Source organism: Mus caroli, unplaced genomic scaffold, assembly GCF_978045245.1.
Source record: "Mus caroli unplaced genomic scaffold, Mus_caroli_1 scaffold_6, whole genome shotgun sequence".
NCBI lineage: Eukaryota > Metazoa > Chordata > Mammalia > Rodentia > Muridae > Mus > Mus caroli.
This window is the reverse complement of record NW_028227261.1, coordinates 145,192,980-145,213,060: the sequence shown is the minus strand read 5'-3', so window position 1 is coordinate 145,213,060 and position 20,081 is coordinate 145,192,980. Positions and strand designations below refer to the sequence as shown.

Sequence of the window (20,081 nt, the reverse complement as noted above, 5' to 3'; positions counted from 1 at the left end):
CAATCACAGAAAGTCAAAATCTCATGGGAGGGAAAGAGTGCACAATAGACACGCTCTAAATTAGATGACAATTGCGCAAAATTGGGAATATATTAAAAATCAGTGAATTTTAGATTTTCAAATGTTTACAGTATTTAAATTATGTGACCTCTCCATTTTTAAAATCATTAAAAGAAAACAAATCATTTTAAAAAACATTAGTGTGGCTGGAGAAATGACCCAGCAGCATCTGAGAGTGCTACCCGCTCGCTCTTCCAGAGCACCCTAACTTCAGTTACCAGAACCCATATCAGGCAGCTCCAAGGGATCCATTGCCCTATTCTGACCCACACACATGCATACACTCACATAGGTGATTATATGAAGAGAACAGGAAGTACCCCCAGGTACTTCCTCAAATGAGGATGGAGATGCCCCCTACCTAACCACGTGGTCCACCCAGAACTCACCCAACCATGCGCACACACTCTTATCTCATCAGACATGGACAGGTAGGTGTTCCTTGAAAACTCTCTCTAGAGAAAGGTTTTGCAAGTCAACCACTGCAGCTCACATCTGTATCCCCAACACTTGGAAGCCAAGGCAGGAGGATCATTGTAGGTTCCAGGCCAACCTGGGCTATACAATAAGATGCTACTTCAGATCTATGCCCACTAAAGGAATCAGGTCACGATCTAGAATTTGTTAAAATTCATAATAAACCTGAACAGAAAATAAAGAGTGCAGAAAATAGCGAAAATGAACTTAACAAAATCTGTTTTGATGGAAGCACCCATATAACCACAATAAATAGAGAGCCTACACAGAAATCTTCAAGATTCAGGTCGCTACTCTGGGGCAGACCTTTGCTTTTTCAAGAGTCAGTGGGAACCAGTCATAACACAAGAGAAGAAATAACAGTCCTTGGATCTTCACTCTAGCAAGCTCACTAGAGAAATCATACCCTAATTCTTACCTAGAACTTCTTCATAATCGACCAAGTCAAACCACACGACAGCCACAGATGTCCAGACGCCGAGCAATGCAATGACCATGAACCATGTGAAAAAGGACCCTCCTGAAATCCCTCCTCTTCGCCCATTCTTGTGTCCTCCGTGCTTTGCCTCTGTGTGGAGAGAGAAAAATGGCATTTGTCATCACAGCGAAAGAAGATACTTGGCTGAACGCCATTTTGACAGTAATTTGATAAATCATTTCAGAAACACGTTTTAACTAAATTCTCAAAGCGCACTACATAAATTAATGACTCTGAACAGGGGAAGTTTCTGCTTACTCAGTCACCATGCTTAAATAATCTTAATTTTGAACACAAGCAAACTCCTGATGGGTTATGCTTTGGTTTTGTTTTTAAATAGGATTCCTTCCAAGTCCTTTGTCAAAACAGTCTGCATGGCAACACTTTTGTGTTCGAATGGCTACATGCCCTGCTAGCAGACACTGGTATGTCATCCGCCTTCCTGAAACTTCAGGTTCTTGCCTTCCTGTACCAAGGAAAATACTGGCCCCGTTTTGATATTTCTCACTGTTGTCTTGTGTTATCCAAAAATGTAAGTTTCCAACTAGCCAAAGCTGTTCAGTTTTCATTTTGCTACAGCATCCAAGTCTTTAGCACGTGGCATGGACATGGGGACAGGCAATCTGTTTTGCCTTCCCCTTCTGTGGCTCTCCATCCTACATGGCTCTCTAATCCCTGAATGGCTGTGCTGATCTTCCTGGTGCCTTGCGGCTCTGCTGGCTCCTTTACTGGAAGCTGCCTTTTCCTGGTGCTGGTGAGTTGCTATTTTCTGATGGAGTGATATCTCTTGTCAACACGCGATCAGAAACCCACCCTAGAACCCTTGAAGTTCAGTATCAATTAAATGAAATCAAGAGGTGCCTATGGATCTTTTTCCATATCCTATTTACATTGTACACAGCCCTGAGTCATAACCGCCACAGAAGAAAACAATCCCCTCTAAAATTATGCAATATTGGGAAAGGTGAGAGAGAGGAGGTACAGAAACAGAAATCACAGACAAATAGAAGCAATCCAGTCCAGTTCCACCTCCCTCCTTTAGGAGACCCAGTAGGGCGTGGGAAGGCAGGAAGCAGGCCTTGCCAACTGGACTCAATGCAGGAAACAGCTCTGTAAACTGCTGTTCACCAAGTGTCGTTTATCACATTTGCAATGTTTTATGTGCCTTATAATCCTCCAGAAATATTCTTCTAATGGTCAAATAAACAGCAGTCACTGGTCACTACTAAAAAAAAAAATCAATACTTTTTTTTTAAAATTAGCATCATATTCACTTTAAAAAGAATGTTATATTCCACAATTATAAACAAATATACTTAGAAGGTTATATCATATCCCCAGAAGGACAATGCCAGGTATGAGTGGCACTGTGGGCTCTTCCCACAGCACTGGCCTGAGCACTGCTACATACATCTTGCCCTCATGGCAACTTGCCCACATTTCTGCTAAAGGTGTTTCTAGAGGCTTAAGCAGGACATTGTTCATTCTGTGCAACTATTTCTCACGTGGTACAACATCCAACATGCTGAGTTTCCCCAGCCCAAAGGCAGATGGGTCCCAGGATTATTCACCAGTATCCCTAAGCATCCCTTGCATGGGGCATTTCCTGCCTAGAAACCCCTGAATTCTCAAGGGCAGGAATCTTCACCCTCATCAGCACTGCAAAGCTCAGGAAATGACCTCTGCGGTCCTAAGTCCTCAGTGTCTAAAGAGGGCTGACCTGCATGACTCACATCTCCATCCGCTGTTACTCAGAACCCACCTTCTACCTCCAGACATGCTACTAAAAGAACTAGCGGCTTCAGGAGGTTAAATACTTCCACTGCAGTACTCAGAAAGAAAACTGAAACTGTTTGTTAAAAGGATATTCTTTTCTTAGATTTGTTTTATGCATTGAGTATTTTGTGCATCATATGAGTGCTGGGTGCCTATAAGGTCAGAAGAGGTCATCCGGAACTGGAGCCATGGCAGGTTGTAAGCTACTATGTGGGTGTGCTGAAACTGAGCCCCGGGCTTCTGCAAGAGCCACCTCTGCTCTCACCAACTGAGCCAGTGTTCCAATCCCAAGAATATTCATGTTTTAAACCCATTAGTAGATCAAAACCTCAAGAGATCAAAAGACTAACTCAGTCTTAGTGTGTGTACACACTCAAACACATGTGTATACTTAAGTATATTCCTGTAACTACATTTATAAAATGTAGTTTTATGACTAAATACGATCTTTTATTGTTGGAGAACATGGTTTCCAATATTTTTATAAGTCATAAATAATCACATTGTAAAATTTAATAAATCATTAAAATAATACAAAATACGCTATCTCTGAAATGTTTCAAAATAAGGGAAGAAATGGCTAAGTCCTCTGGGGCAGGAGGACACCATCAATAGCAGTGTTCAGGGTTTAGTTTACTACACGTTTATAAACAGGAAGACATCTTCCTAAGCCATAAGAAAAGGCCCTTCTTAATCTTATATAACATCCCGAGAAGTCCATGATGGAGACATGGCCCGGCGATCGAGTGTGCACCGCTCTCATGTTCACTTCCCAGGACCCACAGCAGTGGCTCACACCAGCCTGTAACTCCAGCTTCAGTGGATTCCAAGGCCGCCAGCCTCTGTGTGAACCTGTCATGTATGCACACCCATAACTAAAAAACAAAACTAAATGTTTCTTAAAAATGAAATACATTCAGTTAAAATCAATGATAAAACTACAATAAACTGGGTTCTTGGCTTATCTGTTCTTGGCTATTCCGCCACACACCACCTTTTCCTACTGTTCCTCATTAACTAAAATAGCAAATTGTTAAAAATACTTCATCCCTTTACAAAGTCAATCAGTGTGTTACTCCAGCATCATTAACCTTATTACTATTAATACTTGTTAGTTCCATAAAGGAGAAGAGCATTACATCATAGGAAAATCTTTCTATCAGCACCTCAAAGTCTTTCCTTTAAACATGCTGATGAGAAACGCTAAGCTAAGCATGTGCGGGGCGGTCCCTTTGTGAATGTGCTGTGCCTAGTCCCCAAGGGCAGCAGAGCTGGTTTCTGACTCAAGAGAACTGTGGTAAAGCAAATACTTGAGTTTCAAACTCCACGAACAAACTCAAAACCAGGATGTTGTCACAAGAATATTCTGGAAGAACACCAGCAGCTGATGCTATTTTCTCAGATGAAAATAAATCTTGAGTCAGTCTTCATCTTGTTCTCTGGCTCTATATCCAAGCTACAGTCCTAGGGACACTATGGTCACCAGGGTTTTGTAGAGCTAAGAATATCGCAATTCATTTTCTGAAATGAAAATGAAATGGAATTCATTTTATCCAAGCTGACTCATCAAAATGATGTCCACATTAGAAAATGTTTGCACATGGTACTGGACAGAACCTTACTATGGAGAGTGACAGTTCCAACAATCAGGAGAGAAGACTCCAAAGTGAAGCCTGGGCTAGGGACAAAGGGCCACTGTACGCTGGCGGAGGAAAGGGTAAACAGAAGGGTCAAGTCATTCATTTGCCATTAAGTAAACTGCACACCATTCACGGACAACTGTTAGTGGGCTTGGTACCTGCCATTTCACACCGATTCTAAACAGAGCATCTGAAACATTCAAACAACAATCCCTTACACGGAGTTTCAATACACCTAACCGATGCACATGCTTTTAACTTTTTTTTTTTAACAAAGACAATCTTTGCTTATAAAAAAAAATAAAAGATATAGACAAAACAGTAAATTCAACACATTAAGGGAATGAAAGTATCCATTTAAGAAACAAAATTCTAGTGTCTCCTATTTTGTTTTTCATTTACCCTCTGCTGCACATGAAGTAGGTCAATTTCCATATTAGGCAAGCCTGCTCGAACCAAGCACACTCACTGATACAAGACTGGACTTACATAGCCCTTACGTTCCCTATCCTTTTATATGAACTCTGAACACAGAATTCTCTAGGTCCATTGTAACAGACATACCAGACTATGGAAGTTTATACAATGTGGTTTACAGTAGTAGAATATAATAAAAGATAGTTTAGGACACCAATGCCTATTCAGATTAAAGACAGATCATTCCATGAAAACCCAGCCACTGTGAACACTGGATCTCTCCAGAAATTTAGGACAGAAAATGTGGAAGGCTAAAAGCACTCAGCCAAAAAGCCTCTGAAGGGAGCACAGCTGAAATGAAGCAACAAGCTGGCAGCTAGGTCCAGGCCCCATTCATGCCAAACAACAGAAATATACCTTTATCTTCAGCCATTTTGATTTCTTCAATCCATGCACAAAATACACAGAAGGGAAAAAACTAAGGCGTCCCCGGGAGGTATGGGGCACCCAGTGGTTCTTCCCTGCAAGAACTGTGGCTACCAGTACTGCCAGGACAAGGGCTCCAGGGCTGAAACTGGACCTGACTGCACACTGCTCACCAGCTATTTTTAGAGACCACTTACTTCCCTGTGGCCACATGCTGCTAATCGCTCAGGCAGGCAGACTGCACTCCTGACAATCTGCGCCCTTCCCACTCAGTATGGATGCCTTGCTTGGCTTGTCCCTACCTCTTCCAACTCCAGGCTCCAAATGAAGAAGCAGCTGGACAGAACACACAAGGAAACAAACTGTACCACCAGTTTGTGTTTCTTCCAAACAGGCTTCCAGAGCCTCAGCTTCCACACCAAACCACTGTGTAATTAAAGGAGCCCACATGTGGCCCCAAGACCAGAGGCAGCAAGAGTCAACCCTCCAGAATGTCAATCAAAAGTCTGCAGGACTAGTTAGCCAGTTTGCTTACAGGAAGACAGATGATCATGAAAAGCAATGAGTGAACGCCCAGAATCCTGATCCGCAACACTATCATCCCAGGGACGGCAAAATTCAAGCCAGGGTATGAAGACATTTCACTGGAAAACAAGAGAGGACTGGGGGCCACTGAAGGAAAGAAACAAAGGGGAGGGAATGGTAGGAAGGTTAAGAAGGGAGGAAAAGTTCCCCAAAACTGGTCCTGGACAGAGATTACGCAATCCAACATCAAAGGGTTCCCTTCTGGGAAATGAAATTGGCCCAATTTTAATACCATTTTTTCACTGTTCTAAGATTAGCAGTTTATAGAATTCATTCTAGCTCTAATTAATACATGAAATTAATTTAGAGCAAGGGGAATCTAGAGCAAGCAGCAACCTTTCAAAGCTGCTTATTCTTCATCTTTCGATTTCTTCAGTCCAACTTAAGTATTCATAAGCAAATGAAACATTTAAACATTTTGAAGAGAAGTCAGTAACTTAAAATATGACAGTCCAGATACAAGACAGAGTGAAGAAAGTACCAGAGGCAACTGAAAAATCTGTGTCTTGGTTTCCAAGGATGGAGTTAAAGATGACCTTCTGGTAGCTAATAAAATATTGTGAATATAATAGGACAGTATCATACAATGCTCTATAACAGTGAATTATAATAAGTAAATATTTTGGAAGCTTTTCTTGAGGGTGCTAGGATGGTAAGGAGCACGCCATGGGACCACATACCACAGCTGACTCACAGAGTGGCCACACTTCTGGGGCTGTGGCCTGGTATGGATTTGAAATGGATTATCAGTGTCTCCATCATCCCAGGCAGTCAGCATACCTCAGGATATCAATTTCCTGCTTACGTACACACCAGGCATGCACATATTTGCCAAAACCATCCACATCCCGCATTTTCTGGAATCACTCAGAACTACTGCAAAAAAATCTGCTTGTACGTTCTCAGTTCACCTATTTTAATACTCCCAGCTATCCCCAACGCGATCAATGCCAACATGCTCCCAGCTATCCCCAACGTGACCAGTGCCAACATGCTCCTGAGCTCTTGGCCAGCCTGTGCTGGGCCAGCCTCGTTAAAAAATTCCAAGACAGTAGCCATTTCATTGAAGTAAGAATCATGGCCATTAAATTGGGGCCAATGTAAGCCTCGGGCTTCTTCAGTACAGAGCTGGCTATTCCTTGTGTGTATCTTAGCCATGGCCATATGGACGCTACTGTTAATGTGCTGGACAGCTTCAGGTCAACTTGATACAAACTAGAGTCATCTGAGAGGAGGGAGCCTCAGTTAAGAGAATCACTCCATAAGATCAAGCTGTAGGCAAGGCTGACTAGTGACTGATGGAGGAGGACCTTGCCCATTGTTGGTGGAGCCACTGCTGGGCTGATGGTCCTGGGTTCTGTAGGAAAACAAGCTAAGCAAGCTCGGAAAAAGCTAGTAAGCAGCCCTCCTCCATGGCTTCCGCATGAGCTCCTGCCTCCAGGTCCCTGTCCTGCATGAGTTCCTGTCCTGACTTCCTCCAATGATGCATTATGATCTGGAAGTGCAAGCCAAATAAGCCTTTGCTCCCCAACTTGCTTTTTGGTCAGTCATAGTGATTCAATGCAGCAAAAGAAAAAGCTAAGAGAGTTAACCTGTTCCTTCTTCTATATTCTTCAATAATGAAATAAGCATTGTTATGTCTTTCTTGCCTAATTTTGCAAAGGTGGCAGACCACCTGTGCCGCGGGGTAAAGAGAGAAAATGGCTGAGATACCACTTTAAGTCATTCATGTATTCATTGCAGGGAAAGTAAGTTGTGAATTTCAAGAAAGCGCCCATAATGATAATAACTTTTTTGATAAGGAAGAATTCTTCTAAAGTTTTTTAAAAATAAACTAGATTTGTATATGCCAAATCAACACCATGGCAAACACTGACAGCCACTATCAAAGTACCAGCTGCTGGAGCTAAGAACCAGCCCTGGGTACAGGCAGGGAACAAACCTGTAATGTGAACTCACAAACTATTAATATCAACCTGATATGACCCGAGACCACAAGAGCCAAGACCTACATCCACTGAGCCACCGGCTGCACCTGTCTCCAAACACCTGCCAGGTGAAAATCTATGCACCCTCTCTGTCCAGTGCTGGCCTTTTCCTTTCCTTGGTCCCCAGCCACTCATTTTCTGCAACAGCATCCCTAACTTAGCCTGGGGCTTCTTAATCTCTTCCTCCCAAGCCTGCATTCCTGAAGGTCTGTACAGCAGGGTCCCTGGTGATTGGATGCTGGTCAGGGGGGCACACCAGCACCGCTGCTAAGAGCCTCAATGTGGAAGAGTGACCAACAGCAGCCGGGAAGCAGGGATTTGAAGGCTGGATTTGATGAGTACACACTATATCCAAGTTCTAGAACATCACAGAGAACCCATGAATATATATGATAGTATGATAATGTATACATATGAACAAATAAGCAGTCCTATATAAGCTCTCATAGTCTCAGTCTCAAGAAGGAAAAAGCAGCTCTGTTTTGACAACTGCAACATTATCAGTATCTTGCACCTCCATCCCCAAAAGCCTAGCAACAAGAACCCCACTCCTCCAGTGTTCCTGGCATGCGATTACACACCCCTGCTCCTGCCACATGCTCTGTGGCCTGCCCAGCACCTCAATCTTACTGTAACCAAATGGACTCAACAGCCAGCCCTGGGTCAAGATGACAGATTCTCTCCCTCTTTTCTTCATACCCGGAAGCCTTGCTCCCTATCTACCTAACAGTGTGCTGTGACCTCAACCTAATTCACTGTCTTAGGCACATCTTCATTCTTGCTGAAATACTTCTGCAGCCCTCTGGGCAGCCATTCACAGAATCTAAAACCCTACTGAAAGGGTTGAAAGTGCTCTGCTTATTTAGCTCCATTATGATGACAGCAGGGCACCCCACTATTTAAACCAACACACATACCCCAAAAAGGAGCTTCCCTCCATACACTGACAGTACCTCAACACACATGAGCAAGCAGTATCATTCTAAACCTAATATAAGCAGCCAAGGATACCACCAAAGTAACCAAGGCAAAGCTGCAGACACCAAGAAAACATATTCCCACTGACTCCTCCCCCAGCCATGACCTCTGCCCCAGGGAACAGAATGAGAACACACAAGCTATTCTTGGAGCTTGTCTAGTTACTGATTTCTCTACAGATCCTGCAGCTCTCTCCCTTCTCCCTCTCCACCACCCCCCCTCCACCCCCACAAGCTTGCTGTTTATATTTTAATATGGGCCTTATCTCCTAAGTGATCCCTGACTCCAGTGTAATGCTGAGAGGAGGTGGGGCCTCCAGGAAGTGCTCCTTAGGTTAGTGGGGTAACCCTCAAAAAAGGGCACCCACCTCCCTCTCAGTTTTCCTGACTCATAAAGGAAGCCAGCGGCTTGCTCTACCATGTGCCTCCATGATCGGCTGCTCTCCCCAGAGGCTCAGAGTGATGCAAATGCCCAACCTCGAGACAGACTTCCTAGAACCATTAGGACAAACGTTACCTCTTTATAGGTTTAATTAGCTAAGGTGTTCATAACATGAATTGATGAAGACACCCCCCTCTCTCCACACCCAAGCTGGAGAACACAGCTTGCCATCCAAGTCCTCTCCTGCCACGCTGGCCACTTTTGCTACTCGGTCATCTCACAGCACTGGGCTGACATGAAGGCCTCCTCGGTCCTCCTCCCTGAGCATAGCCGACCTCTCAACAGCGGTACTATGTCCATTACAGCTTCCCAGTGTCCACAAACACTGCTTCAAACTTCTCTGCCCTGAAATGCATTCTACCAGGTTCAAGATTCCCCTAACCTTACTAGAATCAGAGAGAACCTAAAAGTGAGAGCAAGGAACTATCTTGAGAGCCTACACCACCCACGCCTGCTGCACTCCTCCCAGCTTTCTGCCTGCTCTCCCTGTGGCTCACCACTTTCGCTCCTCTCCTCACAGGCACAATCCTTCAAAAGCACTTTGTTTGTTTATTTATGTATTTATGTATTTATGTATTTATATATTTATGTATTTATATATTTATATATATATATATATTTATTTATTTAATTATTTGCATGTAAGTGTTTTGCCTCTGTATATGACTATGCGGTGTGTCATGTACTTGCCTGCTGCCCGCAGAGAATGAGAGGGCATTGGATCCCCTGAGACAAGAGTTACAGAGAGCTGTGAACGGTCTGGTCTGTAGAGAGCGAGTACTAGCAATTTGAGCCTGGGTCCTCTAGAAGCATAGTCAGTGTTCATAACCGCTGAGTCTGCACAGGTACAATTCTTCACAGAGTTCTTATGTCACTTTTACCTTCCCACTCACAACTTAGAAACTCTACACTGGCCTCTACTTCAGCACACCCGAGAGCAGGATCTCCAAGGTCACTCTCGTGAGTCTAGTATCATAGTCACATGGAAAGCCTTCTGCACCATCTTCTTTGACCTCTCATCAGGATTCTCTCCCATTCCGTTTCCTCCTCCTTTGCCTTCTGAATGAAGTCAGGTCATGAAATCTTCAAGGGCATGGCTGTTCCCTCTTTCAAGCTTGAAAGGGGAAAGGTTTCATTAATCCTATACTATCTATCCAGCGAGGGAGAAGGAAGTAGTCATGGAGGGGCCACGGGTTTCCTAGAGGGAGATGCAGTGAAGTGTCCCTTTCCCCTCCCTCTGTACCACAGACTCCTCTGTTATTTCCATCAGCTCCTGGCCTTTCTCACTTTCAGTCTGCCTTCTTGGGTCAATCTCCTCTATGTGACTTTGGAGATTGACAAATTCCTAAGCTTGGTCCTCTGCCATTTCCTGCTCTCTTGAGCCACTCTCAGCAGTCAAATGCATCTCTCCTTTGGCTACAAACCCTACATGTCCTGTATGGATGCTTGACCTGCACACGCGTTTCTGACATCCCTCACTCCCCCCTGCAAGGGCAGAGTCACACATCACTTCCCAGAAGCCAGTTGCTTAAGCCAAAAATCGTGGCATTTACACCCCACCCCACCCCACCCCTTTTCCTTCACTTCAGACTATTTCCCCACTGTGGGCAGGGGCTAATTATGCAAGGATGTGTATGCAAGAATGTGGGCTCCCTCCACACCGGGGTATCCTTGACAATTAAAATCAGAGTGCCCCAGCATGCCTATGGAGGCCAAAGGATAACCTCAGAGAATCTGTTTTATTTTTCCTTCACCCTTGTATGGTTTCTGGTCATTCGCAAGCACTTCACCCACTGACCCATTTCACAGGCCCCTGATCAACTGTTTCAGTGACCTTTCTTACGATTTGTGTTTGTTATGAAAGGAAAGGGTAGGCAAATCTGTTTGCTCTCATTCTGCCTTTTGAGTATAACTTACTATCCAAACCCAAGTTCTCTTCCACTATTCCACCGCAACATAACTTCTCTGCTTTCCACGGCCACGGTAGTGCTTCAATCAGATTACACTGTAAGATTTTAAAAACAATAATAATCCTTAATGTCTCATACTACTCTCAAGATAAAACAGAAAACCTTCAAGATGGAAAGGGGAATAGAGTTGGCTCCGGGGAATAGAGTTGGGAATAGAATAGCTCCGGCTGGCTGCTCAAACCTCAGCTTTCACTTCCCCTGAGCTATTTAAAATCTACACACACACACACACACACACACACACACACACACACTCTTCTTGTCTGTACCCCTATTTATGCTCTCTGCCCAGCCAGCAGAAATGTTCCAACGCTCAATGCTCCCACCACCACATACAGTCACTGCTCTGCCCCCTGCCTCACTATTTCCTGTTCACTCTGATACACCTCCTCCCCAAAGAAGCGTTCCCAGTTTATAAATGCTCTGACAGCAATCTGCATGCCACTGAGGATTAGACAGCTTAAGACAATGGATATTTAATCTTCTGCCTCCAGAATGTAAGTTTCACTAAGCCAGGTACAGAAGAATAGATCTCTTCATTGGTGAATACTTCCACTGCCCCCCCTCCATGACTACTTTTGAAAACACTGAATGACTTACTTTTCCCACACTGGATAATACAGGATTAATCAAACTCTTCCCTGTTTAAGCTTAAAAGAGGGAACAGCCATGTCCTTGAAGACTTCTTGACCTTAATTCATTCAGAAGGCAAAAGATCCGTAGCCTGGTTCCCTACCACTGCCTATGTTTTAATACCAAAAAGTAAAAATCAATTAATTCAACATTTAAGCATTTCATGTATTTAAGTTAGGAGGGAAGTATACCTGAAAAACTGCCAAATTAGTTCAAGTTCCCAAATCTCCATCAATGTAAGGCTCACAGTAGAAAGCGGCCTGTAAACTGTGAAGGACAGAACAATGAAGCCAAGCGATTGCTAAGCTCAGCTTAGGGACTCCATCCATCCACTGTCAATCTTCCAGTTTGGAGAAACTACATTATGATGTTCAGTAAAAAATCAAAAAGAAAAAAAAAAAGAAAAACAAAAAGAAAAATTGTTAGAATTAAGTTCTCCCATTTATTTATTTTCACTAAAATTAGTAACAGATAAAAGAAGGAAGGAGGGGCTGGAGAGATGGCTCAGCAGTTAAGAGCATGGACTGCTCTTCCAGAGGACCCAGGTTCAATTCCCAGCACCTACCAAGCAGCTCACAACTGTTTGTAACTCCAAGATTGACACCCTCACACAGGCATACATGCAAGAAAAGTGCCAATGCACATAAAATTAAAGAAAGAAAGAAAGAAAGAAAGAAAGACAGACAGACAGACAGAAACTGAAAACATGGCTACTCATTTAACTCTTAATGCAGACACAGTGGTTGTGAGGACAACAGGGGCTGCCAATGCTGATCTTCAATTGTATGCTTGAAAGCTTCTTGATTTTAATTCATTCAGAAGGCAAAAAGGTCCACAGCCCACCTAAATAAATAAATAAATAAATGTGCAACATTTACATTTAACATAAATGTAAGAATAAGAATACATAGGAATACATAAAGCTTAAAGACTACGTGAAATAATAAAGCATGCCATGTCTTAGAATCAAAATATTTGAAAATTAAAATAAAAATATAATAAAAATGGTAGATGCAATTGTGACCAAGTCACATTACCATATAAATTAGTAACGATGAAGGTGTCTTAGTCAGGTTGTACCCCTGCACAAAGCATCAGGACAAAGAAGCAAGTCAGGGTTTACTCAGCTTACACTGCCACATCACCAAATGAAGTCAGGACAGGAACTCACACAGGGCAGGAACATGGAGACAGGAGCTGATGCAGAGGCCATGGAAGGGTGCCTCTTACTGGATTGCTTCTCCTGGCTTGCCTAGCCTGCTTTCTTATAGAGCCCAGGGATGGCACCACCCACCATGGGCTGGGCCCTCCCACCTTGATCACTAATTGAGAAAATGCCTTACAGCTGGGTCTCACGGAAGCATTTCCTCAAGGGGGGGATCCTTTCTCTGTGATAACTCCAGCTTGTGTCAAGCTGACACAAAACCAGCCAGTACAGAAGGTAACTGCAAAGCAAGAAGGCTATAACCAGAAATTATAGAGCAGGGCTAGGGAGACAGTTTTATCAAGGAAATGAGGACACACAAACATGGGGACTTGAGTTTATCCCTGACAGCCATGTTAAAAAAAAAAAAAAAAGCCTGGCTATGGTTGTACAGCACAAGAACCCACACACAGACTTGCATCCACATGAAAATGCACTTAAAACAACTGTAAGAATTATACACCAAGAACTGCCTCTATATAGAGATACCCTACTCGACAGGCAGCGTATCTAAGGTAGTGATTCTCAACTTGTGGGTCACAACCCCTTTGGGAAGTCACATATCAAATATTTACATTACAATTCATAATAGTAGCATAATTACAGTTACAAAGTAGCAACAAAATAATTTTACAGTTTGGGGTGTGGAGGTTTGAATAGGTATGGCCCCATAGACTTATGTGTTTGAATGCTTGACCCATAGGGGGGACACTATTAGAAGTTATACTCTTGTTGGAGGAAGTATGTCACTGTGGGGGTGGGCTTTGAGGTCTCCTACACTCAAGGTATGCCTGTGTAACATACAGTCCCCTTTTGCTGCAGATCAAGATGCAGAACTCTCAGCTCCTTTGTCAGCACCATGTCTGCCTACAAACTGCCATGCTTCCCACCATGACAATAATGGACTGAACCTCTGGGCTGTAAGCCAGTCACACATTAAATGTTTTCCTTTATAAGAGTTGCCATGGCCACAGTGTCTCCTGCAAAAACTAAGTAGACAGGGGTCACCACAACATGAGGAACTGTATGAAAGGGTCGCAGCATTAGGAAGGGCGAGAAGCACTGCTCTAAGGACTCTAGAGAGCCTCCCAGCGTGAGTTATAAGGGAAGCTTTGGGCCACACAATTATCAGTTCTCATCTTGGAAGTATTCAACTAAATGAAGCTTGTAAGCAACTTCTACAAACCCTGGACACCAAAGGCTGGATGAGCCCCCACACGGTAATACATCATATGGAATTTGTTGCTTTGTGTGCGCCCTCGATTAACTGACTCTACGTCTCACCTTTTCACTGTAATAACACAGTGTTGATAAATCCAGCACTTTGCTGAGTTTTGCCATTCATTCTAGTGAATTACAGAATACATGGTGGCTGTAGGGGCCCTCAGACTTGTGGTCAGCTAGTCTGAACTCAGGGCCCTCAGGAGGCCCCAAGCCATGGCTAGTGTCTGAAGTGAGACCGATCTTGCAGAGATTTTCCCTCAGGCTTCAGAGCTTGCCTCACTCCTGGTGCCCTTCTCTTAACCCACAAGAACTGCAAATTTTCTTACATACTTCTGGTTCAGGAAAATTTTACAGCTTTGCCAAAAGCTGGAAAGCACACTTCTATAGAATGGTAAACTGGGTTTTCAAAAATTCTTACCACATTACAACAATAAACACAGCAAAGAACTTAATAACATACATGAACTCCCAAATCGCCATTTAATGCTAAATGAGAGCAAGGGACTGGGAGAATTACAGGCAAACGGTAAAGCTTCCTGGAAGAGACTCTCATTCCACAACGGGACACACATTCAAGCAGTGGGTGAAAGAGAGCACTCTGCCTCTGAGTGACAGAACAGGGAGAAATGTGAAGCAAAGGCTACAGGGAAAGGGTCACACACTGCAGCCTGAGCTCCTGGGAAGGTGCAGCTTTCCCTGGATGATAGGGGCAACAAGGAAGTAGCAAGTATGCACCACCTTGTAGTTCACTCCTAAAGAGCTGACTCCCCACACAACTCCTTGTCGTTCTGTTTGCCGGTGAAGGTCCCCACCTGGCCTTCCAAAGAACTGAGGTGGCACTTGGCACCTATCTCTTGTGAGCAGCCTGCCAGCCAATCTTACCAACTGGCAGAGGAGACACCGCTAGGAGCCTGTGAGGACAGAGGCTTTTCAGTCTCACCACCACCACCACCACCACACACACACACACACACACACACACCCCTGCCTGGGAGCTCCTGAGATGCAAAATCCTTGATTAGGCACTTAAGGACAGGGCCAAAAGATACATCATGGGAGGCACTCAGCAGTCCTTGCCCCCTGCAGGTCCTTCTGCTGCCTGCAACAGACAGAACTTGGCACTGAAGATGAGATCAGTGCTAAACCAGTCAGACTTAAATACAGAAGGTGACTGGGATGTTGAGGAATCTGTCACACGATGGAAGACAGCCTGTGCTCCCTAGAGGAAATGAGGGATTAATCCTGCCCAACTAAGCACAATGACTAGGGGAGATGAAGGACTTCCACTAGTACCCTGGCAAACAGAGATGCAGAAGATAAATGTCTACACAATGAAAATTAGCCAGTAAAAACGACTGGGGTACTGCTTAAATGTGAGTGTGTTCTCAATGTTTAATTCAATTCCAAAATACACAATTCAATCTGAAATAATTTTATAATGAATATTGCAGATTCTATTGTGAAGAATTTACTGAACTCATTAATCCATTTTCACCTTTTAATCAAGCTCATTTGTACAAAACACTTCAAAGTAAACTGTTGACATCAGTACCCGTCACATCAGTTTGTATGGCACATAGCTCTTAGTGTAAAGTCCACATGAAATGAAGAGCATTAGTCCTAAGTCGCTATCTCCTGAGTTTTAACGAATTTGTGTGCTCTGCTACCGCTAACTAGACTAGAACAAGAACCCTTCCTATTAAACTAATGGTGGTTCCCGAGCTTGTCTCACCCTATCCCCCTTGCCAATGGCTCTGCTGCTCTGTTGGATGCTATCCTGTTTAATTTTCTTACGGCATATTAGGTCTACCTGTTCTTAAGAGTCCTATGAAAATGGCACCATATAACGTGTCTTTCATGTGTTTGCTCTATCTAGCTAACCAAGGAGTAGTTTCAGTGTCTGCATACATAAGTATGTAAGAGTGAACAAACAGAGTCTATCCATTCTGCTACTAGTAGAGAACTAGGCATTCCCCACACTGCACTACTGTGAACCAAAATTACTAAAAAAACTCTCAAACAAGATTACTGTTTGAGATTACAGCAGTTTTCCATACTTGAAGGCTCTGCATCCATGGATTCAATCAACAGTAAATGGAAAATGTATCTAGGCCCATGATTCTTACATTTGTACTTAATGTGTACAGACATTTACTCCTTGTTAATATCCCCTGAACCCTGTAGTATAAACCACTTGCATAGCCCTTGCATTGAATTAGATATTTAGGCTAGATAGCTTTATGTCAAATTGACACAAACTACAGTCACCTGAGAGGGATGAATCTCAGTTGAGAATGCCTCCAATGGCATGGATCTGTAGGCAAGCCTGTAGGGAATTTTCTTAATTGTTGATCAATGGGGAGGGCCCAGCCCATTTTAGGTACACACACACACACACACACACACACACACACACACACACACACACCACGGGTGGTCCTGGGTTTTACAGGAAAGCAGGCTAAGCAAGCTATGAGGAACAAGCCAGTAAGCAGCATCCCTCCTCGGCCTCTGCATCAGCTCCTGCCTCCAAGTTCCTGCCCTAATTGCGTTCCTGTCCTGAACAGCGATAAAGTGCAAGCCAATTAAGCACTTTTTTCTAAGTTGCTTTGGTCATGGTGTTTCCTGACAAAAATAGTAAGCCTAACTAGGACAGTACTAGAATTAATCTGGAGATGATTTGAAGAATAGCGGGGGGGGGGGGGGGGAGATATGCATAGTTTACATGCGCATACAACACTGGTTTGCATACAGTTCCTGTGTGAGAATGAGGTTCTTAGAACCAATCTTCAGATAAGGAGGGATAATTATGTATGACTACATATTATTGCTTTAGATAAATATTCAGAACTGCTGGGTCCCAAGGCATAAACACATTGGGTATTATGAGAAATGGACTGATCACTCACAAAGTAATCCCACCATTTAATGTACTCATTAAGTACCACTTACCACTCTGTCAGTCAGGATTTTGTCTTTTTACGTTTAGCGATTCTAACGAGTGCATCAGGGACCCTACAGTGGGTTTCACATATGCTCTCCTGAGAATTAATCATGCAGAGCACACATTTCAAATAATGGTAGCTATAACTTCACTCAGTTGGTGAAGCAATTGCTCAAACCTTTTACACATCGGCTTCTGATTTGAACAGACTTTCAAGAGATTTCCCTGACATGTGTCCATCATCGTTCACAACCTGTTCCCCCTGGTCTGTTTGCTCAGCTCCTCAATGACCTCTTCAGATCGGCAGTGTGCAGTACTGATGATGCAGAATGCATCAGTATCACCCAATATCATCATCAACAACATCATCAACACACCAAGGGTGAAGAGTTACAGAGTTCCTTGCTTCACCGTGAGATGTGACACCTATTTCAGGACACGTCTTGCAAATCACAGGCTCTAAGAAACGCAGACACTAGACTAGCAGAATCCTCCTTATGGGCAGAAACTATGCACTGGTGAGGTGGTCTGAAACCGGGATCAGAATATTAACATTTATTTGTGGCTCTCACCATGAGTGAAAGTAAAACACAAGTGATGGTTTTGAGGGTTTTTCATTTTCTTCACTAGCTAAGTTATGAAAAACCAGGTCACCATTCCATCAAATGCAACTAAGTCTGACTTCTGTGCCCTCCAGTAGCCAAGCAACACTTTGGTCCTCTCACTTTCTACAAGAACAACCCTATCTGTGTTCTGAGAGAGGGGGCTATTTTAGTAATAAAGATTTAAAAAACAAATCTTTATAAAAGACCTATCAACAATTCAAGGATAAGCCAGGCTTGGTGGCATCTATCCTCCCAGGTCTCCGGAGGCTGAGAAAGTATCATACAGGACAAACAGCAGGCAGGCTGGAGGATATTGTTAGGATAAAGTGGGAAAGTCTGAATTGTATTAGCATTACCTGAACAGTCTTCTTGAAGTTCCTACCGGGGTTCCACAAATCACCTGTCCTTCATACAGTACATGTGACTAGTGGAGATCACCTTTGACCTCAGGGCATTCCCAAAATGCTGTGAACCTCAGCAAAGCTTGGAAATAACAAGACTGAATCAGAACAATGTGCAATGCCTACCAAACATGAAACAAAATCATCTTCAGCAGCCTGGACTTGATAAACAAAGTGTCTCCAGATGTTTACAGATGCCTTTCTGGGCACTTCAGAATACTGTTTACAGACAGAATTCATGGAGGATTACTTTGAAATTAATCAGTTTACAGTTGTTCTGAATCTACCTCTCTTTTCCTTTAGCAGAAGTGGAAATTGTGTCCCTTTAGCTTCCCTGACTTCTAGATTCTCAATGATGAAATGCTCAGGAATTGTTGGTTGCAGTCAGTTCTGAGACTTTAAAAAAAAGCCTTTGGTTCTCAACCTTCCTAGTGCTCTAAAACAGCTCCTCATTTTGTAGAGACCCCAACCATAAAACTATTTTGTTGCTGCTTTATATCTAATTTGTCACTGTTATGAATCATAATGGAAGAATCTGATATGCAGAGTATCCAATATGACCTGCTAAGGCTTTAGCCCTTTCTGGGCCTGATTCCTTAAACCTCACTGCACAGTTCACCTTATTTCCAAAAACCTAAAGGAGAATACAAATAAATTTTGTCCCAGTACAATGACATTTGCAGAGTTATCTGAAAGAGAAAACATGCACACAGTCGTGACTGTTTATCTCACACATACGTCTCTGTGTGTTCCCGTCACAGTGTATCCCGGTCACAGAGTTATGACCAACACCACTACCATGTTCAGAGATGTCCCACAAGTCTTACCTCACTAACTTGTTTGGCTCTAACCTTCACTGTAGGAGCATGTGACCCTAAAATGTTTGATCTGCTGCAATTCTTTAGGCTTTCTACAAAATTCACACATGCTAATGCTCAGGCAGAAAGCCAAGCACAGTCATAGAGCTTAAATATGACAACTCTGACTTAAAATACTGTTTTACACGAAAAGTTTTGGGTCGCCAGCAAATTCAGATTGGCAATACAGATTAGCTCTGTAAGTTAGCATGGATTGTAGGACATAAACATAACTCTTAGGAGGGCAAATTTTAAATGGTTTCCCTAGATTTTTTTTTCATCAGATAAATTCATTCATTTATGCAGCAAATATGCTAAATCTCTGCCCTATCCCACATCAGTGAATCAGAAAGGCAACTTAACTTACAATCCAGTGAAGAGAAGCTAGAAAGGGCAGTAAAATTCATACCACCCAGATAAAAGCTGGACAGGGTAACAAACAGGATAGAGTCATTTGGAAAAATTAGACTGTTGAATTTCAAATGTGCTAATTCAGGTGCTAACTGTTGCAAAACACTCTATAAATAACTGGTCTACTTTATAATTTGGTATTGTTTAATGAAAATTGGCAAATCTTAGTTTTAAAGAGGAAACAGTCATAATTATACAAGGGAATTTCAAACTATGAAACCCAAAAAGGAGAAGAAAAATTCAGCAGATGACTCCATACTTCAGTATTTACAGAGTAATTTTAGCCCATTCTTTTGAGTCATGTTTAAAAATAAAAAGGAAAATTGAAACCTTGCAAATAAGTAAAGCTTCTCTAAATACTGCATGTGTACACAGGCACGCACACACGTGCACACACACACACACATGGAGGGGGAGTAGGAAGTGGAGGGAGACAGAGAGATAGAGAGAGAACAAAGGAACTGACTGGTGGTACCCAAGAAGATGAGGAGGAACCTGTAGCATCCTATCTACTGTATCTAACACCAGATGGACTTGATCTATCTGAACAATACTCTATAGCCATG

General features: G+C 43.0%; 1 protein-coding gene across 20 annotated transcripts in view; it reads right to left on the bottom strand.

Annotated features, from left to right (window-relative positions):
• Asph (aspartate beta-hydroxylase) overlaps window positions 1-20,081 on the bottom strand; it is a 209,783-nt gene that overhangs the window by 177,917 nt on the left and 11,785 nt on the right. For 12 of the 20 annotated variants that reach the window (XM_029476170.2, XM_085839501.1, XM_029476159.2 and 9 more), the window contains exon 2: window positions 956-1,105. In XM_029476170.2, coding sequence (XP_029332030.1) covers window positions 956-1,034 — 79 coding nt within the window. In that variant the 5' untranslated portion in view covers window positions 1,035-1,105. Of the gene's footprint in view, window positions 1-955; window positions 1,106-5,265; window positions 5,434-12,060; window positions 12,192-20,081 lie in introns of those variants that run through there. The other 8 variants (XM_029476164.2, XM_029476167.2, XM_029476169.2 and 5 more) reach the window with 7 other exon arrangements.